Source organism: Arachis ipaensis, chromosome B6, assembly GCF_059453495.1.
Source record: "Arachis ipaensis isolate K30076 ecotype BB chromosome B6, ASM5945349v1, whole genome shotgun sequence".
Classification (NCBI taxonomy): domain Eukaryota; kingdom Viridiplantae; phylum Streptophyta; class Magnoliopsida; order Fabales; family Fabaceae; genus Arachis; species Arachis ipaensis.
Genome location: NC_142441.1, coordinates 15,542,593 through 15,565,097, shown reverse-complemented (window position 1 = coordinate 15,565,097; position 22,505 = coordinate 15,542,593). Strand labels below are relative to the sequence as shown.

General features: G+C 32.9%; 2 protein-coding genes and 3 non-coding genes across 5 annotated transcripts; all 5 read right to left on the bottom strand.

The window, feature by feature from the left end:
• Positions 1–8,264: 8,264 nt before the first annotated feature.
• On the bottom strand, positions 8,265–9,031 carry LOC107647998 (uncharacterized). Its single transcript, XM_016352033.3, has one exon. The coding sequence runs from the start codon at positions 8,913–8,915 to the stop codon at positions 8,373–8,375; it is 543 nt and encodes a 180-aa protein (XP_016207519.1). The 5' UTR covers positions 8,916–9,031; the 3' UTR covers positions 8,265–8,372.
• A 184-nt stretch (positions 9,032–9,215) lies between these two features.
• Positions 9,216–9,376, bottom strand: LOC148554707 (U1 spliceosomal RNA). Its single transcript, XR_015891892.1, has one exon. It is a non-coding gene; the product is annotated as a U1 spliceosomal RNA (small nuclear RNA).
• Positions 9,377–10,522: 1,146 nt separating this feature from the next.
• Positions 10,523–10,682, bottom strand: LOC148554706 (U1 spliceosomal RNA). The gene has a single exon (XR_015886305.1). It is a non-coding gene; the product is annotated as a U1 spliceosomal RNA (small nuclear RNA).
• A 2,485-nt stretch (positions 10,683–13,167) lies between these two features.
• LOC148554705 (U1 spliceosomal RNA) lies at positions 13,168–13,327 on the bottom strand. Its single transcript, XR_015888447.1, has one exon. It is a non-coding gene; the product is annotated as a U1 spliceosomal RNA (small nuclear RNA).
• Positions 13,328–15,941: 2,614 nt separating this feature from the next.
• LOC107646478 (SEC-C motif protein) lies at positions 15,942–17,824 on the bottom strand. Its single transcript, XM_088491610.1, has 5 exons — positions 17,513–17,824; positions 17,272–17,420; positions 17,023–17,184; positions 16,767–16,888; positions 15,942–16,284 (listed from the first exon to the last, which is right to left on the bottom strand). Exons 1-5 carry the CDS (start codon positions 17,700–17,702, stop codon positions 16,242–16,244), a joined length of 666 nt encoding a protein of 221 aa, XP_088347736.1. The 5' UTR covers positions 17,703–17,824; the 3' UTR covers positions 15,942–16,241.
• Positions 17,825–22,505: the final 4,681 nt, after the last annotated feature.

Below are 22,505 nucleotides of genomic sequence, written 5' to 3'. Positions count from 1 at the left end.
GATGATCTACTCTGAAAAATAGCTCATCAAATGTTGAAACTAATTCCTACAACATTTACATAATTCACTTTTCTAGGGACATAATTGAATCTAAACACAAATAGTGGGTATAATATTAAATCGAACACATTCAAGTGAGACCTAATTGAGAATGAATACATCCAAGTGAGAATAATTGAAAAATATAATCTGATTTGTTAGTATAATTGATAGTAGGATAACATTGAATCACTTTTATAAACGTTAAGGATACAAATAGGACGATTTAAACGTTAGGGACACAAATAGGACTTACCCCAAATATTGGGGACAAAAACGATACTTTACTTAATCAGAAAATTACAATACGCCTCTCGTGTATTGTCAATACGCTTTCCATATATTGTGACTTTATTATTAAAATAATACAATACGTCCCGTATGTTGTCTTTATAAACATTTAAAAAATTAATTCGTTCTTCGCGTATTGCTACTGATGAATTAAAATAAAATTTTTACTCCAGCAATTTGCCCTCTGCAAATTCTACCACTTTTAGAATTTTGCAAAATACTGTAGCATCTAATATTAGAGTATTATACCAAACTTTGTCTAATATCTAAAAAAATGAGCCCAATAATATACTAAAATTCTTCATATTCAAATAGGTCTCACTAAATGGATTTTAGGGTATTTCTTTTTTGGCGGATATTTAACTACGCCGCAACTATGGTGGCTTTCAATGTGGTGGCTATAGATGCCTATACATTGACCTACCAATTTAACAGTGACACATGGCATGCTACTTTTTGTAATTAATAATTTTAAATTTTACTTAACTAACAATTTTAAATTTTAATAAGTCACGACTATGGTGGCTTTCAATGCTATTTTTTTTAAATTGAATAAATATAATTAATCATATGAGTATAATAATACGAATACATATAATTTTATAAATTATTAATTTAAATTATATCTATTTAAATTTTAAATTATAAACTAATACACATTTTATAATTTAAAATTCTAATTATTTAAATAAAATTAAATTGATTAAAAAATAAAAATATATTAATACAATTCAAATCGTATTAAAACATAAACAAGTTTGTTGAGTCCATAAACAAACTTTATGTAAATAAATAAGTTTAGTCAATGTAATAGGTAAATTTTGTGCAAACTTTATGAAAACACAATAAAAAATCAAATCCTAAAAGTTAACATAATTTTTTTAGAGTTAAATTTTTTTTATATTTTATAATAAAAAAACAATATTAACTTTGAGCTGGTCTAATATATTAGATAATTTTATTTTTTTAATTATAATTTTGGTTAAAAAAATTATATAGTAAATAATTAACTATAATTTCTCAATTTAAATTAGTCAATTTATTTTTAAGATAAAATACGGTAAAAAATCTAACATCATACTATATCAATTGGTTTTTTAATTAAATCATTTATATAAAATAAATCGGGTTTTTTTTAACCAAATGATAACACGTGTCATTTATCCAAAAACAACTTCATGTGAAGTCGACTACAGATGAGTTTCTACCTAATTTTTTTTTAATGTGAGATACCATTTGTTGAAAATTAAAGAAAAAAGATTCTAATAAAAAAGAAAAAATAATTTACTGTTGTTAAAACTAAAGAGATTACGATAACAAGTAAACTACTTTGAAAGTCATAAATAAGTCAAACAATGGTTTTTTTCCTTCACGTGCCAGCATCTCGTGATTTATTTATCCATAGCCACCATAGCCATCAAAATTTATGGGTACCATACACGGCACCATTTAACTATCTATAAAATTTTTGTTTAATTTATGTAAACCTAGTGTGAAAATAAGGTGTTATAGGAGAGACGGAATTCTAAACACTTGCTTGTTGTTATTATTGAATATTTTAAGTTTTTAATAAATATATAATAAATATATTAAAATTTAAATTGTATATATTTTTTCAATCAATAACTTTTTTTTTGTCTTTTAATTAAAAATTTGTCACTAGTCAATAAAGTATTCATGTATAAGGCAAATTTTAAACTTTTGACACTTATTTAAACGGTCTAATGAGTTAATCGTTAGACCAATATCTTTAATGCGTGTTTTTAAAGTACATACATGTCAGCTAAACATTTTTTAAATATGCAATTTCGTTCCTCAAAATACACATCTTATGGCAATATATTCGTGCCTTTTCAAGATGTTGTACTTACAAATTCTTATGTTTTCTTTTTGGCTTTGTTTAGGTGTAATTATAAAAAGGGTTTAATTTGAGGATTTTTTTTTCATATAAAATAAAAAAAAACTTTATTTTTTAAAAAAAGTTATTTCAATTTTAATTTTTGAAATTTTTTTTGTATCGGGGGCAAGTTTGTCACTTTTGGCAAACTTTGTCATTTTCAAAAGGTTCGTTACTCTTCTTGACAAACTTTATATAATATGTAAAGTTCGATGCCTCCTCGTCGAACTTCAAGCAGCTTCCTCAATAAAATCTCACTGAGACCGATTGGAAATCAAAATCACTATTAGTAACTCAGAATTTTCCCTTTACTTTGATCTTCTGCTTACTCTATATAATGTCGGAAATTTTCATTGTTTTTCATTCATTATGATGGTGAAATAGTATATGATGAAGAAGGATCTATCATGTTCAGTTCTGTTGAACTAGTATTTACATATATGCCACCTAAAGTCGAAAGTCTAACAGCGTTAAAGAATTTGATATTGCATACCGTTGGTCAAAAACACATGAAAAGAGCGAAAAGATCTACTACAAATATCTGTGCGAAGTAGATAACACTTTATTTTACAAAAGGTATATTATAGATTACAATTGTTATCATTATTTTGTTATTTTTTTTATTTGATGACGGTTTTGATAAAATTTTATATTTTTGTAAATTAGATATCAGTTACATGATAACGAGGACATACATCTTATTAGGGTTTGGCACAACCATTGGACAAATGTCCATTTGTTAGAATTATTTATTTTTCTAGTTGACTTGGGTGGAAGAACTTTTATGAATACTGTTGATGATACCCCTTTAAGTGGAGCGGTTAGAAAAAATATTAGAAGGACGATGGTTGACCTAAATATGCCACTTGAAGATAGTCAGGAGGAGTCAAATGTTGAAAATTCTAATGATGGTATAATGCAAACTGATGTTGAAATTCATGAGGGTTCTGCTATTAGAGACCCGAGGATGGATCCCTATCAAGTTAACCTTGATGACGGTGAAGATGTTGAGGCTAAACCAACGAAAATTTTGGATGAGGAGGAGGAAGAGATGAATTACTATAGTGACACACAAATCGCACTGACAGCCTGATATTTTTTGACCATATGATCGGCCTGGTCACTTTTTCTCATTGAATCTCGAGGCAATGACTTCAAATTATTTATTTAGTCAAGGAGGCTCCAAGGATGATCCCACCAATGAGTTTGAGATTGGACAACAGTATAAAAATAAGGAGAAAGTTATTATGGCAGTTAAGATGTATAGCATTAGGAGGGGTGTGGAGTATAAGATGTATAGCATATATGCTGTAAAGTGTTCCCAATTTGGGACTAGTTGTCAATGAAATATATGCATAGCTTATCGCCAAAAGCAAAAAAAAAAAATGGGAGGTCGATCCTCATACTTGCATGCAAACATCAATGGGAAAAGCCCATGGAAGGTTTCGAAGGTGATTGCTTAGCACATATTCACAATGGTCAAAGCAGATCCAACCATCAGCATAAGGGTTCTGCAAGGAGGTGTGGATAATCACTTTGGTTATAAGATATCGTACAGAAAGGTTTGGCTTGCAAAGCAGAGAGTCATTACTAAGATATATGGAGATTAGGAGGAATCATACAATTTTCTCATTGGTTATTCGCAATGCAGATATACTTAATTGCTAAACTTCATTACATCGCCTTTACTTATAAATTCTTAACTAAGTAACCACTTATATGTTAAAACAACTTATGGTTTTTTAGGTACTTGGGTGCAATTTGTAACACAGTCTTGACCTGCTTTAGTCGATAGTGTCATGTTTCATTGGATGTTTTGGACGTTCTTCCGTGTGTTGAGGCTTTCAAGCATTAAAAATCACTTATTTCCATCGATGGAACCCACTTGTATGATAAATATGGAGGCACTTTGCTCATGGTTATTGCTCGTACCCTAACATGTTTTGCATCATAAAACTACAATATGACAGAATAAATTAGAATAAAATAATTTTAAATTAACTTGCTTTTTATCAAACATATTCAAACTTAATTTAACTACCTAAACCATAAAATATAATTTAATTCTAAACCATAATCAGTTCAACTGAAACAGTAATCTAAATAAAAAATAATTTAAAATTAACTGACTTATTATCAAACACATCTATTATATATTATTAATTTTACAACTAAAATATATCACATGTTACTCTCTCATTACAATTGAAATCAAATTTTTTTTTCTAAAATTACAGAGTTCTCCCCTCCTCCCTCTCCCTTTCTATATCTCTCCCATTCCTTCACCCATTCTATTTTTTTATATATCATTATCAATGACTAATTACAAATTTGACTATCAAAATGTGTAACACAACATTCTCTAATTACATTTAAATTAAATTAAAATATTAAAATTGAAATTGAAATATAACTATATTATATATTACTAATTAATTTAATAACCAAAATGTGTCACATGACACTCTCTTATTAAATTGAGAGAAAATATGTTTCTCCAAAATTAATAAACTCTCTTCCTACATTCTCTTATCTACCTCTCTCTTTTTTTTTATTTCTCTCTGTCCTTTCTACTCTATATATAATTTATAATTTATATTTTATATTAATAATTTGACAAACCAAAATATGTCACTAGATATTTTTTATTACGATTAAAATAAATTTTTTCTTTCTAAAATTAGCAAACTTCCTCTCCATTCTTCTTATTTATCTTTCTCTCATTTTCTATTTTACTCTACTTTTCTGTTCTACAAAAAATAAAATTAACAAGATAATATAATTCAAATTAAAAGTATTATTATTATATGTATATTTTTATTTAATTTTAAATATTTACTGATTATCTTTCTAATCTATATTTTTACTTCTCTTTCTTTAAATATTTATTACATATAATTTGGAGAGAATACTAATGTTGTGATTAAAAGTTAGAATCAAGAGTCAATTGTTTGAAAAAAATTGAGTTAATTTTATAACTATCAATATAAATTTTTTTTATGCTAATATCTAATTGTATTTTTATAAACATAGAGAGAAAAAAATTATTTTTAAATAACAAGCATAAAAATTAATTATTTCTATTTGTGCAACAGACTTAACATCTAATCAAATGTAAAAGTATATACATTAAATTCTTTTAAATTTTAGATAATGAATGTTAAAATTAATTATTAGTAAAGAATTAAATTCTTTCACATGAAAATAATAAATAAAAATCTTATTATTTAATTTTTTTATCTACGGAGACTCGGACCTTTTTAGCCGATGAGAACTTTTGTCCCCTACGACCTTTTTATAAAAGTAATTTGATTCTATAAATTTTGTGTCATAATTTATAATGTCATGACAAAACCAACATAGTTTTAAAAGATTTATATTCCTGTTACGGATAAAAATTACTAGAAAATAAATCTAAAAATTCTAAATACTTAGACCATAAACTATAATTTTACTCTAAAGCATAATTAGTTCAAATGATCATTTCATATTATCTAAACTAATAATAGATGGTACTCTAAACTAACTTGGCACCGGATTCGATGGTCTCAAAATGTTTGGACCATTAAATGGTCCTATAACAAAACATATTTTTTAAGTTTTTTAATAACTGATAAATAGTCTTTATCTAATTTTAATTGCAAATTAACCCCATATATTTTATTTAATCATAAAAACTATTTTTTATTTTATAAATTATTATTTATTATTAATCTATTATGTTTATTAACAATCAAAAATAAAAACAATAACGAATTAGATCTTCTATTGATCGTAATAAACTTTTTTGCTATTCCAATCGATTAAAAAATTATATTTGATCCATGACGTTCATCCTGTGAAATCATGTTTCTTTGAAAATCAATCGATTGGATTATTAAAACAATCAATTGAATTTCAGGTTTTCCATAACTCAATCGATTGGACTACAGGTTGTTATCACAAAACAATCGATTGAAAATTGCAAGGTAGCATGGTTTTCACAAAAATCAATCGATTGGTCATATTACCCAATCGATTGAACGATGACTAAAATGTGGGTTTTTAATAATTCAATCAATTGCTTATACTACCCAATCGATTGAATGCTTCAAAACAACCTGAGGTCTCACAATTCAATCGATTGGTTGTGTTACCCAATCGATTGAAGTCGTCAAAACAATATGGATTTGCCGAATTCAATCGATTGGTTGTGCTACCCAGTAAATGATACATAAAAGACATATAAAATTGATTAACCATCACTTACAATTCCTAGGCACAAAAAGTCACAAGTCTATTCAAATACGTATAATATATTATCATTTATCCAAAAGAGAGAATGCATAACCAATTACCCTAAAGAAGACTGAAAGTTTGGAGTCCCATTCATTTATGCAGTCAATCACGTTCACATGCTCAAGTGAATAAGCTCAAGAAGACAATGTTATAAGAATGCAAAATTGACATCACAGTTCTAAGATCTGAATATAGCTAAAACTAAAAGACGGACGGGATGCAATTCTTAGTGGATTAAGATCAGCCTCAATTCTTTCTATTAATATCAAGTTCTAGATATGCAAATCCATATTGTTTTGACGACTTCAATCGATTGGGTAACACAACCAATCGATTGAATTGTGAGACCTCAGGTTGTTTTGAAGCATTCAATCGATTGGGTAGTATAAGCAATTGATTGAATTATTAAAAACCCACATTTTAGTCATCGTTCAATCGATTGGGTAATATGACCAATCGATTGATTTTTGTGAAAACCATGCTGCCTTGCAATTTTCAATCGATTGTTTTGTGATAACAACCTGTAGTCCAATCGATTGAGTTATGGGAAACCTGAAATTCAATCGATTGTTTTGATAATCCAATCGATTGATTTTCAAAGAAACATGATTTCACAGTCTTGGACGAACATTGCGGATCAAATATAATCTTTTAATCGATTGGAATAGCCAAAAAGTTTATTACGATCAATGGAAGATCTAATTCGTTATTTTTTTTTGTTTTTGATTGTTAATAAACATAATAGATTAATGATAAAATAATAATTTATAAAAAAATAGTTTTTATGATTATATAAAATATATGGGATTAATTTGTAATTAAAATTAGATAAGAACTATTTATCAGTTATTAAAAAACTTAAAAAACATGTTTTGTTATGGGATCATTTAATGGTTCAAACATTCTGGGACCATCGAATCCTTTACCAACTAACTATATCATCTGATTATTAAACTAAATAATTATCAAACTGACTAAAATTAAAAACTAACAAAACTTAATCTAACTAAATAAACATGTTAAAATTATAAAATAATACAATAATAAATTAAATTAAAAAAGAAATGAATTACTTGAAATTGTCAAAAAGACCAAAAATAAAAAGTTTTACAAGAGAAAGAGGATGAGAGTGAAGAAGAGTGAAAAGTGAAGCTCCTTGAAGTTTGCTGATGAAGAAGCTGACAAACTTTACATTATATCAGAAAAAAATCCTAGAGAGTTTTACAAAATTATCTAATCAGATTTATATATTTAAATGATTTTTAAATAAATTTAAAAATTAATTATTTTTATTGATATATCAATAATTCAATACACGATTAATTAGTAATGGGGAATCAGATAATAGCTTCGGAGAAATGGATCTCATGGATTATGGGAATGCAAATGGAGGTGGTGTTTTAGTTCCAATTTACTTGTCTGCCAGCGATATGAAGAGGTTTGCAAAAGAACTGGATGATATGCTTGGGAACCCAAATCAACCTATCCAGAGTGGTAAATACCAAACAATTCTCAGAATCTACCCTGTAACCAATTAATTATAGCATAGTACATTATTTGGGGTGGGGATTCAGAATAAAGGAATGGTTTGTGTAACATGGCATTGGTTAGGTGGTATTGTGTTGGTTTTCTTGTTAAGTTGAAACAAGAAATTATGAGCAACTAACGAAATCCATTATGTTCATTGAGATTCAAGTTCATATGGACCTCAAGTCACATATTGATCAAATATAAAAAGAAGACAGATAGATAGGTAAGGTTGTTCCAAAAGAAGCATCACATTATAGAAAGAAAATATACAATACAAGCATATCCCATAACAAAAGGGACTTCATTAGACACTATTTCCAGCACAAACCATATTAGATTATTTCCACGAGTCATCATGAGGAAATTCATCAGTTGACAAGAAACTAAACACTACCGAATCCTTAATGTTCCCTTTAAAATAAGTGTACTTTCTGAGCAGACCCTCCTTAAGGAACCCAGCCTTTTCCAGTACTCTCTGAGAAGCCTTGTTCTCAGGGGAAGTGAAAGCCTGCAATCTTACCAGATGAGACAAGTCATTGAACACTTGAGGCACAGCCATCTTCACTGCTTTGGTGGCTATGCCTTGGCCCCAGTAGTCTGCGGCCACGGCATAGCCTATGTCAGCCTTGCATCTATCATCACCTGACCACGGATACACCGAAACAAAGCCTATGGAACGGTCGTCAAGGCAGATTGAGCGTCGCCACGGATGAGGTATGCACACGTCTCTTATGAAGGCCAAAGCCTCTTCCCTTGAACCACAAGTCTTCCATCTTAAGTTTTGTGTGACTTGATCATCCCCAGCCCATAGCAAAAAGTCGTCAACATCGCTTAGCTTGAATGGCCGCAGAGAAATTTTTGAGAGATCCAAATTCGACATTTTTCACCAACTGCCTTATATATTATTCACGTTATTTATAATTTTATAGCGGCCTTGTTTTTGATACACCATCACCTACTAGTCTAGTACACCAACTCACCTACTCCACAATCCCCCCATATATCTTTATTTTTTTCTTTGTCAGGACCCACTCACCTTACCCCATAATAGCATGTTATTTTCTCCGGCCTGCAACAAGAAGCTAAATTTAAAATATATGTAAATAAAATGGACGGCTACAGCCTACAACTAGTTTCTTCCAATTTATATATGATTTAAAAGACTTTAAACTGAAATTGGATAGGGACTGCGCGAACGCAAGTCCCCACTACCACAAATTATGATGTAGGCTCTCCTACTTGAGGAGACCTTAGGCAGGCACCCCTCCTAAGTGCAATGGAAGTCACCAACCTAGGCCATAGGCCTTCTTGATCACCCATTGACCCCATCCAGGTAAGTATGTTAAAATGTTGCTCATTAATCTTTATTTATACACTGCATTTTCACCTCCCTTTCTTTCTCCCAGGTGATGTGGGACTTCAAGGTTCCTCTATTCTTTCTATCTTTATGAACCTGCGGCTTCTCCCTTTGCTTTGGCGGTATCTCTTTCGCTGAACAAACAGTGAGGCTAATTCTTTTCTTCTCAAAACATAAGGTTTTTGGCAGATCAAAGTATACCTGTAGTTGGAGTGTTAGACATGTATGAGAATTTTGAAGCTAGGAAACTGGGAAAGGTGCTGCTTCATTTTCTTATTATTGTTTAAAGCAAGAAAACACATGGGAAGTGAGTTAAGAACAAAGATTCAGAGCAAGCCTCAGATATTTGTCAAAAGTAAAAGACTTCTGCCAAAAATATAAATAAATAAATGAAAGAAAAGAAAAAGAAGAATCCCATGATGAGCACTTTAGGATGCAAAATTGAAAAGGAGGTAGCAGAAAACTTGGTACGGTGTTTAAATTTTAATAGTAATTGAATTAACTCTTTCACTTCAAGTGTTCCATAAACTATGGTGATGTTTGTTGAATACAATTATATGCTGATGCTGGTTAAGGCTTTGGGACTGGTTCAAATCGATTTGGAACATTTCCCCAATCAAGATGGTTTTCCATATAAAACACATAAGAAGTGAGTTAAGAACAAAGATTCAGAGCAAGCCTCGGATATTTATCAAAAGTACAAGACTCCTGCTAAAAATGTAAATAATAAAAGAAAAAGATGAGCACTTTAGGATGCAAAATTGAAAAGATGGTAGCAGAATCAAACTTGGCAAGGCCGCAAGGGAACACGTAGTCTTCCTACCATTAAACTGAAGATGAACGTTGTTTAAATTTTAATAATAATTGCCTTCACTCTTTCACTTCAAGTGTTCCATAAGACGATGTTGCTTTTTGTTGAATACAAGTATACACAACTACACAAATGAATCAATAATCCATCACCGGAATAATTCGTGCTTGTGTGACATTTCAATTCACCTTGACCTTATGGATGGTATGTGGATTCCTTCCTGAATATGATACAACGATTCACGTACAAGTGATTGAACCATTGAATCTCCATGGGTGAAAACAATATATGATTGAAAAGACTTCAAACTGAAATTTGGTAGGGACTGCGCGAACGCAAGTCCCCGCTACCACAAATTATGACGTAGGCTCTCCTACTTGAGGAGACCTTAGGCAGGCACCCCTCCTAAATGCAATGGAGGTCACCAACCTAAGCCATGGGCCTTCTTGATCACCCATTGACCCCATCCAGGTAAGTATATTAAAATGTTGTTGCTTAATCTTTATTTGTACACTGCATTCCACCTCCCTTTCTTGCTCCCAGCTGATGTGGGACTATCTAGCTTCTCAAGGGTTTTTATGTTCCTTCTATCTCTATGAACCTGTGGTTTCTCCCTTTGGATAACGGTATCTCTTTCACTAACAAATGGTGAGGCTAATTCTTTTCTTCTCAAAACATAAGGTTTTTGGCTGATCAAAGTAAGCCTCCTGCCAAAAACATAAATAAATAAATGAAAGGAGGTAGCAGAATCAAACTTCGTAAAGGAAGACATCCTCTTCCTCCGGTGTTTAAATTTTAATAATAATTGCTTTGTTGAATACTACTATATGCTGATGCTGGTTGAGGCTTTGGGACTGGTTCAAATCGATTTGGAACATTTCCCCGGTCAAGATGATTTTCCATAGAGACACTCTGGATGTTAAGTCAGGCATGATGCTTCCATGTGTTGAAGTTTGAATCTTCCAACTTCTCAGCAATAGGAAGTAAAGCTTGTTTGGTAGAAGACGAGGTTGAGAGAATGAAGGCTACGGTCAAGATCTTGATTCTTTGGCTCTGATAGCATAAGATGTTTTGAGCAAAATCAGAGAAAAGTAAAGAATTGAGACTGAATATCAATTGCACTCTATGCAGAGAATGAATAATGTGAACACAAGGCCAAGTACCTCTGCATTATACAGATGCAGAGCCATGCATACTACTAATATGTGACTGAAGTAATGACCTCAACAAACACTTCTTGATCTTGATTTTCTAACTACTGCTACCCTACTTCACTTATATTTATATCACTTACACAAATGAATCAACATCCATCACTACTGTAATTTGTGCTTGTGTGGCATTTCAATTCACCTTGACCTTATACTTTATAGATGGTATGTGGATTCCTTCCTAACTATGACGGATTAACTACGAGTGATTGCATCATTGAAGCTCCTTGGGTTGCAAAGAAATCCAATACACAGTTAGTCTTGTAAAATTATTCACTTATTCTATGTATATGGCTGCACATCTAACATTATGAATACATTGCTGAACACCAGGCTTGTTTATCCTGTTACCTCCAGTACTCTAAAAGCTTCTTAATTAGCTCCACGCTTTTCCACAGTGCTAACTGCTAAGTGCTAACCATGAAGGATGATTGACTTGTTTATTCACTTATTTTATTTACATGCAACTATGCAAGTAACTCTCCTTTATGGAAGAGCTTGAAAGCTAAGGCTGGCTGAGAATTCGGCCCTCACACGTGTAATTCACTCACCAACATAATTTCATAATTCCTCCTCACAATTAATAGTTTGAGTGAGCTCAAGAAGATGGATTAACCACAATACTATGGTGATGACTGATGAGAGAGTATTTAAGTTTTTAGGATTTGGTTGAGTGAACTTTTAAAAAAAGATTTTGTTTTAAAAAAATAAAAATAATTTTATATTTGAATATTTTATATAAAAATATATTTTTATCTAATAGTTATATTTGAGTACAAAAATATAAAAATATTTTAATTATTTATTTATTATGTTAAAATATATTTTTTTAAATAAAAAATCTTTTAAAAAATATAAATTATAACTTATAAAAAAAATTTAGTATTTTTGTTTTTACTATTAAATACACTAGAAAAATAAAAAGTGTATTTTTTATTGAAAAAAAAATCTTTTCCTAACAAACACCCAGACAAGCTGTTAAGCATAATTAATGGAAACCAGGAAATGTCTTGAAATGCCGACATATCCATGTATAGTCCACAAAGCTATAATTTACGAAGGATGTTGTAATTTACATAAACATATTCTAACAAATAAGAGGATTGTCATTTTTGTGAATAATCAAATAACACATGGTCTAGTCACCAAATAAAAAATAACACATGGTCTATTGACAGTAGTTGCTTACGTTATTGGGGTTTCCGGATGAAGAGCAGAGAATATGCACGTTTAAGCAGTTAAGCCATTTAGGATCAATATTACCCCTTTTCTTTTTCTCTTTGGATAATTTAGAGTCTGAGGTCATGTGCGTATCAATTCTCCACATGCTTAAAGCATGGTCAATAAAAACGAAAATTAAAGGTGCCCACAAAATAACGATGATACAGGAAATGGACACCTTCCCTATAAATATGATCAGTTTATGTTACTCTTCCCTAAACCAGTTCAATCGTGTTAACTTTGCAAACAATAGTACACACCACACAGTGGATCTTCAAAGACAGAAGAGAGATGATATAGCAACAAAATAATATATTCCTTCAACCTTTGTTTCTTATTCGCGTGCCTTTCATTTGGGAGTAAGGGAAAGAAGAGAACTAACTAGCTAGCTACTAATTTACATGCAACTAATTTTAAGCTTGAACGGCTGGTTAAGAATTCGGTATCCTGACGTGGTAATAAGCAAAAGGTTCGAACTCAAAGGGTGAAAACCAACAATATATGATTGAAAAGACTTTAAACTGAAATTAGGTAGGGACTGCGCGAACGCAAGTCACCGCTGCCACAAATTATGACGTAGGCTCTCCTACTTGAGGAGACCTTAGACGGGCACCCCTCCTAAGTGCAATGGAGGTCACCAACCTAAGCCATGGGCCTTCTTGATCACCCATTGACCCCGTCCAGGTAAGTATATTGGAATGTTGTTGCTTAATCTTTATTTGTACACTGCATTCTCACCTCCCTTTCTTGCTCCCAGCTGATGTGAGACTATCTAGCTTCTCAAGGGTTTTTATGTTCCTTCTATCTCTATGAACCTGTGGTTTCTCCCTTTGGATTACGGTATCTCTTTCACTGAACAAATGGTGAGGCTAATTCTTTTCTTCTCAAAACATAAGGTTTTTGGCAGATCAAAGTACGTACCTGTAGTTGGAGTGTTAGACATGTATGAGAATTTTGAAGCTAGGAAACTGGGAAAGGTGCTGCTTCATTTTCTTATTAACAATATTGTTTATCGCAAGAAAACACATGGGAAGTGAGTTAAGAACAAAGATTCAGAACAAGCCTCAGATATTTATCAAAAGTAAGCCTCCTGCCAAAAACATAAATAAATAAATAAATGAAAGGAGGTAGCAGAATCAAACTTCGTAAAGGAAGATATCGTCTTCCTCCGGTGTTTAAATTTTAATAATAATTGCGTTCACTCTTTCACTTCAAGTGTTCCATAAACTATTAAACTATGTTGATTTTTGTTGAATACTATTACATGCTGATGCTGGTTGAGGCTTTGGGACTGGTTCAAATCGATTTGGAACATTTCCCCAGTCAAGATGATTTTCCATAGAGACTCTGGATGTTAAGTCAGGCGTGATGCTTCCATGTGTTGAAGTTTGAATCTTCCAACTTCTCAGCAATAGGAAGTAAAGTTTGTTTGGTAGAAGATGAGGTTGAGAGAATGAAGGCTACGGTCAAGATCTTGATTCTTTGGCTCTGATAGCATAAGATGTTTTGAGCAAAATCAGAGAAAAGTAAAGAATTGAGACTGAATATCAATTGCACTCTATGCAGAGAATGAATAATGTGAACACAAGGCCAAGTACCTCTGCATTATATAGATGCAGAGCCATGCATACTACTAATATGTGACTGCAGTAATGACCTCAACAAACACTTCTTGATCTTGATTTTCTAACTACTGCTACCCTACTTCACTTATATTTATATCACTTACACAAATGAATCAACATCCATCACTACTGTAATTTGTGCTTGTGTGACATTTCAATTCACCTTGACCTTATACTTTATAGATGGTATGTGGATTCCTTCCTAACTATGACGGATTAACTACGAGTGATTGCATCGTTGAAGCTCCTTGGGTTGCAAAGAATCCAATACACAGTTAGTCTTGTAAAATTATTCACTTATTCTATGTATATGGCTGCACATCTAACATTATGAATACATTGCCCAATACCAGACTTGTTTATTCCTGTTACCTCCAGTACTCTAAAAGCTTCTTAATTGGCTCCACGCTTTTCCACAGTGTTAACTGCTAAGTGCTAACCATGAAGGATGATTGACTTGTTTATTCACTTATTTTATTTACATGCAACTATGCAAGTAACTCTCCTTTGTGGAAGAGCTTGAAAGCTAAGGCTGGTTGAGAATTCGGCCCTCACACGTGTAATTCACTCACCAATATAATTTTATAATAGAAAAGTCTAGGGGACAGCAACTTTTGTGTTTTCTGGCCAGTACTTAACCATCAAAACAAAAGTGAGTGATCTCCCACCATTAGATGTAATCTCACACCATTAAAAATACTATTGATGGCCAATTGATAGTTACAAAACACAAAAATTGCTGGCTCCTAGCATCCCTCTTTCATAATTCCTCCTCACAAATAATAGTTTGAGTGAGCTCAAGAAGATGGATTAACCGCAATACTATGGTGATGAGAGAGTACTTAAGTTTTTAGGATTTGGTTGAGTGAACTTTTAAAAAAAGATTTTTTTTAAATGATTTTTTTTAAAAAAATTAAAAAATAAAAATAATTTTATGTTTAAATATTTTATATAAAAATATATTTTTATCTAATAGTTATATTTGAGTACAATAATATAAATTATAACTTATAAAAAAATTTTAGTATTTTTATTTTTACTACTAAAATTTTACTAAATACACTAGAAAAATAAAAAATATATTTTTTATTGAAAAAAAAAATCTTTTCCTAACAAACCCAGACAAGCTGTTAAGCATAATTAATGGAAACCAGGAAATGTCTTGAAATGCCGACATGTCCATGTATAGTCCACAAAGCTATAATTTACGAAGGATGTTGTAATTTACATAAACATATTCTAACAAATAAGAGGATTGTCCTCAATTATAATCATTTTTGTGAATAATCAAATAACACATGGTCTAGTCACCAAATAAAAAATAACACATGGTCTATTGACAGTAGTTGCTTACGTTATTAGGGTTTCCGGATGAAGAGCAGAGAATATGCACGTTGCAGCAGTTAAGCCATTTAGGATCAATATTAACCCCTTTTCTTTTTCTCTTTGGATAATTTAGACTCTGAGGTCATGTGCGTATCAGTTCTCCACATGCTTAAAGCATGGTTAATAAAAACGAAAATTAAAGGTGCCCACAAAATAACGATAATACAGGAAATGACATCTTCCCTATAAATATGATCAGTTTATGTTACTCTTCCCTAAACCAGTTCAATCGTGTTAACTTTGCAAACAATAGTACACACCACACAGTGGATCTTCCAAAGACAGAAGAGAGATGATATAGCAACAAAATAATATATTCCTTCAACCTTTGTTTCTTATTCTCGTGCCTTTCATTTGGGAGTAAGGGAAAGAAGAGAACTAACTAGCTAGCTACTGTTACAGTGAACAAAAACCATTCTATTCAGTTCTGCCTATGCACAACTCAAAATTATGAGCAAAATAAACCCAAGCAACTATTTTGCAAAATATCTCATCCTAACACCAGCTTATTGCAGTATGCAGCTTGATCAGAATTAAAATAGAACATGTAGGACTGCAGATTCATTCAGCCATTTGTGAGCACCTTCCAAGCAGTTTAATTTACAACCCCTGATTTTCTTGAAGTCTTTCCACAACACCTGAATAAACAACCAAGCAAAGCATTAGCTAATCAATTTGGAAAAACCTTTTCATAAGGGTTCTGGTATATACTACTTCAAAAAAAATAAGCAGGGCCAATGTATTTTAGTAATTAGTTGTTCAATTGAAAAGGATGAGAAATGTCAAGTTGCTGTTCCCAGTTGCGCAAATAGGGACACACCAGATTCAACATAACCTTACATTATAATTACAATACATAATAAAACACCAAATCCATATTTTAGATACAAGTTAAGTGAGAAATCCAGTTTAGCCAGAACTAATAGAACTGAAGCTATGAAATCTGGAAAAAACATTTGCTTAGCCATGTATAAATATATCATAAATTCAGCTATATATACATAGTAAATTAAAAACCTAGTCCAAAATCCAAATGAACAAGTGGCGACGAGTTTAGGTAATATGCCTCAATGCCAAGAACATTTCGAATAAAAAGTTATGAAAGAAGAAAAAAATGAACCATTTATATTTCTTCTTTGATCCGCATGGACAGGGTGCATTCCTGCCAATGCTATTTTGTCCACCCTGAGCCATATTAGACCTTGCAAGATCCAATGGAGTTGAACCAACCAGCTTTTGGACCTATAAAACATCCAAATACCCTAAATTTAGTTGGTTGATCGGTTACACTGAATTCAATTCAAAATGATCTCCAAACCAAAACTTTTTTTTAATCATAACGTGGTGAATTGATTTAAGCAATTAGAAGCATTAACCTCGCTAATAGTTGTGGGCAATGGTTTTCCCTCTTCTTTTAACTTCTCAATCTTCTTCTGTGCTAACTTCGCCCAAGTGAACTTGGCAAGCGTATTCTCAACTTCAACAAGCGTCGAGTTACAATGCTTTGCCGCTTCTTGTTTTTGATCCCTAGTCAGATTCTGAAAATTACCGAAAATAAAATCTAACAAAAACTAAAATTAACAATAACTGAAACAAGATCGATGAGAAGGAGAAAGCGTACGTACCTCTCCGGTAGGATCAAAATTGGCGAGGCATCGAAGGATAGCTTCGTATTTTTCGAAGGCGGTGGTGAAGGTGACTTCGCTGCTTCTTCCAACCACAAACTGCTTAAAGGTGCCGATCCTTCTTGCGTTCTTCATTTCATCCGCAAAGCCTGTTTGTTGAAGGGCAAAACAGACAAATCACCATTAGAATATGAGGAACGAGCTAAGCTAAGATGAGATGAAGAGAAGAGGAGGATCTGACGGAGGAGGGTGAACGATTCGGCGGAGGAGTCGTTTTGCTTGGGGTTTTGGCCTGTAAAGACGTTTTTGACCTTGTCCATCCATGAGGCCTGAAGCTGTGGTGTAGAGAAGATGGAGCGATACTGTGACTTGTGGATTTGGCTAAAGGATGAGCAAAGATAGTTATTGCTCACTCTCACGAGTGCACGCATTGAATCGTTCCTTCAATCTGAGGGGTTTTTTTTTTTTTTATATTCTGATGCTGTCACCTCCGCTGGCGGCTGTCTTCAACTGCTCCTCTCAGCTAAACAGAAGGGTACTGCAGTGCTCCCCCATCGTGTTCAAACTTCAAACGACATCGTTTTTCTTTTTTCTTCTTTTTTTTTTTTTAATTCATTCGAAAATTATTAAAGGATCTCTCTTAAATGAAACCTATTTTAATAATTTTTTTTGTGCTTAAACAAAAGAGAAGATGAAAACAAACACCTATTTTAAAGCAGAACTGATAATTTGCTGAATAATATCACTAGACTCTGACTAAATTATATGATTGGGATTATTTCTTATTCCATATTTAGTCATACAATTCGCCGATTTATTTGTTTTTCTAGTTATCCAATCGACTTGAATATATTAAAATCTTGATAAAAGCTCCTGAATTTTGTGAACTGAATCACTAACTTCATATGTGTACCCACTATCAGAGTCATGTAAAAGGTGTAGAATATCCAAACAATCTATTTCACACACAATGTCTCTCAAATCGCAGTCCCAAGTTAAGACAAGCCCCTTCTAAACGGCAAAAAGCTCACATATGGTGATAGACTAGAGAACTATTAGAACAGTTCGAAATCCTACTCCATTAGAGTCTCTAATAATACAGCCAAAATCAGTCAAACTTAAATCAGGGAATAAACTTATATCACAATTAACTTTAAAGCTATTATCTAAGGGGGTTCTTGAAGGTGCTAAAGGAAAAACACCGGTGCATATCAAGTCTCAGGTCTATGACAATGCTTCTGATAAAGACAATCACTTTGTGATCCGTCTAAAGATTCCCAACATTGAGAACATCATTATACCTATGTCTCTATAACCACCACACTATGGCCCCAAAAGAACCTCATTACCAGGCACAACCTTTCTAAATCAGGCTTCAATAGAGGTGCATTGAAATGAGTCAAATAAAGCGAGGGACTAACATTTGCCAAAGACTCTTGGATTTAACACAGTCCCGCAAGCAATGTTCAATTGTCTCTTGAGTCGCATTGCATCTCTGGCACAAATCCGAACTAGTTAGATGCCGCTTGAATCGGAAAGCCTTCGTCGGGAGAACGTTATGAAGCCCAGCCACATAGTGAATTTGATCTTCTCCGGAAGATTTAAATGCCAAAGCCAGCTCCAATCACTATTTTCATTTCAATTCACTTTATGCTTCAACAACCAACTGTAACTTTCTCTTATACTGTACTTTTTTGTCCTTGCAGGCCACCAACTCTGTCCCGGATCCAGGTCAACCAAATTTGGATAGAGAAGGCCGCAAATGAATTGCTTAACTGCAAGAAAAATTGTCATAGCAAGCATATCTACCACCCAAGATCCATCACACCACAAATCAGCCACTACGAATTCCGACTCAGATATGTGAATATAAGGAACAAGATCACAAAATCTTCCATACGGGGTCCATTCATCATACCATATGGATTACTGGATATCCCCTACATTTCACCTAAACCCATCTTTAAGAACCTCATATGTTTTAACAGTGTTGTTCCAAGTGGCCGACACATTCTGTCCATGACTACCACCAAAACAATTCAAATTCTGGAGGTATTTTTGTATCACAATTTGCACCCATAGTTTGTTTCTATTATTGAAGTAATCCCAAATCAACTCGCCAAGAAGTGCCAGATTAGCACAGTATGTATCTTTTACACCTAAATCACCCGCTTTTTTGGGAGTAATAGCTACTTTTCACTTAACCAATAGCAACTCTCTCCATTATTATGGCATCTCCATAAGAATTGTCACATCAGTGAATCAATCTTTTCACATGCATACTTCAGAAAGAGAGTAACCTGCATGTTGTAGACTATAATAGAAGCAATTACTGACTTAACCAAACAAAGCCTTCTTGCCTTATTCAGCAGGCACCCCTTCTAACTAGTAAGCTTGTTCTGAATTTTCTCAATCACTTCTTGAGCTGTCCTCCTAGAAGACCTTTCATGCCCAATATTAATCTCTAGGTATCTTCTCAAGTCTTGAAAAAAATGAATACTAGAGACTTTTGAGAGCATCTCCTTCCTTCTTACAAAAATATTCTTTGAACATTAGGCTTACTAAGATTCACTCGTAGGCCTGATGCTTTAGAGAATAAGTATATATAATTCATAACTTCGTCTACCTGAGCTTTCTAGTTTTACAATATAGTAAGTAGATCATCAGCAAATATAAAAAATTTAGCCAACTGGTGTCCAAAAAGAGGGGGGGGGTGTCAAGCTTTTAGCCATCGCTTGGGCCTTAGCTTTTTGGCCCAATTTCCCTCTACCCCTTCCAACAACTTTGGTCCAGCCCCCTTCTCTGTCTAATGGCTCCTTCACATCCGCTTTTTCATGCAACGTAGTTGCCTGCATTTTCTCCGCAGAATCTGCTACTATCGCAGTATTAATGGGTGCAATTCCAAATTCAAAAATTTGTGAATTCTGGATCACCGAAAAGCTCTCATGAACAATTGGTCATCTACAGCTACCGAAGGAACCATGGGTGTGCTACATTCCCCTACTATATGCTCAAAATAATTACACTTCTCACATATTAATGGTATACATTCATACTCCACGCTATATTCAAAGTCGTCAACAATCACTCGCCAAACAGCTGGCAGCCCCAGATTCACTTGTACACAAGCCCTAGCAAACTTCTCCTTCTCTGCCGACTTGGTTGTGAGATCCACCTTAACGGGTTTGCCTATAACTGAAGCAATCCACATCATGGACTTTTCATGATAATACCATATGCTCAATCCTGCAATCCGTATCCAAACTATTATTTCCCCAAATGATGCCTCACATGGTTTAAAATCTAGAATCCATGGCTTGATTGCAATGTAATGCCCTAACATTATCCATGGACCCCTAATAACACCTTCTCCTTGTTCTCCTTGAGATTAAATTTGACTAAGAAGTAATCGAAACTAATATCCAAAATTTCATAGCCTCCTTTAAGCCTCCATACACTTTTCAGTTTATAACTGAAATGCTGCCCAAGGACATTAATCATGATGACCTCTTGTAGGGTTTAAATAGAGCATTTCTAGCCTCCTCAGAAAACCTTACCTTTGGAGGCGTTGGGGTCGCCTTGTTTTTCTATGACCGCCATTGTATCTAAGGCATCAACCCTAATACGCCCCAAGGTTTTAGAGGAACTAACCACCTTATCACATAATGGAATCTTCAGAGCCACCCTAAAACTACCCTGTTGGAAACCCTCCTTGTCACCTGATGCATCCCTCCCCACACTCTCCCCCATAATCTCCTTGATCAGGAAAGCCTCACCGTGTTCTGCCCCCGAATTTTCAGATCGACGAGGGTGGTATCTGCAAAGACACTCCGACACTCAAGTCAGAATAGATCTAAGAGGTAGGGAGGGTTACGAATGTGTGTCGTACCTGAGGGCACCCTTGGCCCCCTTTTTATAGTCAGGGATAGTTATCTTATCTTATCTTGTCGGCTAAGATAAGAGAAGTGTTTGAATTTGATTGATGGTTAGGGGTTTATGGTTAGCAGGCCGGTTTGGACCGCGGTAGTGGTCACGACTAGGGGTAGCAAACGAGAAAGCCCACCTTGCCCTGCCCGCCAAATCTCTTTTTTTTTTAATAAACCATTAAATATTAAACAATATATATAATTTCACAACCATTTCAATAAATTTATAATTTCTAAAGAGATAAAAAAATTATAATTTCTAAATTCACAAACATTAAAGTATTTATAATTATAAATATGTAATAAATATAATTATAAACTAAGTCTTTTGAAACAAAATAATAAAATCAACATTGTCCAAGGCAAAATAAACATTATTCAAAACATATAATTAAACATCTTCAAGTTTATATCAGTCAAACATAAAACATAATCCAAAATATAACTTAGAACATCTTCAATTATCATCTTCATCCTCTTGTATAACAATAACATCATAGAAATTTGTAAAAAACTGAGCCTGACAAAAAAAATGCCTGGCCCCGCAAGGAAACCCACCTCGCCAAAATCCGCCAAAGCTCGCGGATTAGACGGTGCGGATTAGACATGCTTTTTAAGTTTGGTAAACTCAAATTTCTAACTCAACCCATCTTTTTTGGCGGGTTATGAGGACCGACCCGACGGGTTTCAACCCGTTTGTCACCCCTAGTCACGACCCGAATAACTGGGTTATGATTGCTTTGATGGGAGACTCGGGACCGAGTCCAAAACACCTAGTAATACAACAATGTACTGCAAAATTATGTACATAAATCAAACATGTTTGGAGACGCTTTCCCCTAGGGCTGGAGACGCTTTCCCCTAGGGCTAAAGTATATATATTTTTTGTCTTGAAACTTTGTTAAAAATTTTAAAAATACTCTTAAATTTTATTTTTTTAATTTTATTTTAAAAATTTTCGATTTATATCAAATATACTTTTAACAATTAATTTTTCAAAAAACTTAGGACTGGATTAGTCCAAATTTTTTCAAAAATTTTTAGAATAAAATTAAAATAAAATAAAATTTAAAAATATTTTTAAAATTTTTAGCAAACTTTAAAAACAAAAAATATACTTTACTCATCATAAAAATATCCTCACCCATTTTTATACCTTAACTTTCCAAGAAACTCACTTCTAATGAAAAAAAATTCTTAAGTTACAAGTCATTCATAAATATTTATAACAAAATTACTTTAGTGTATAATATAAATTAATTAGAGAGAATAAATACATTATCATCCGCATCCGTGAATAATTCTTTT

What these genes read in the sequence shown, in the direction of transcription:
- LOC107647998 (XM_016352033.3), bottom strand. Translation starts at nt 8,915, where the DNA reads ATGTCGAATTTGGATCTCTCAAAAATTTCTCTGCGGCCATTCAAGCTA.
- LOC107646478 (XM_088491610.1), bottom strand. Translation starts at nt 17,702, where the DNA reads ATGCGTGCACTCGTGAGAGTGAGCAATAACTATCTTTGCTCATCCTTT. An exon ending in ATTTTGATCCTACCGGAGAG is followed by an intron (nt 17,185 to 17,271) that starts GTACGTACGCTT and finishes GGTAATTTTCAG; the next exon opens with AATCTGACTAGGGATCAAAA. An exon ending in TCAAAGAAGAAATATAAATG is followed by an intron (nt 16,285 to 16,766) that starts GTTCATTTTTTT and finishes TTGTTTATTCAG; the next exon opens with GTGTTGTGGAAAGACTTCAA.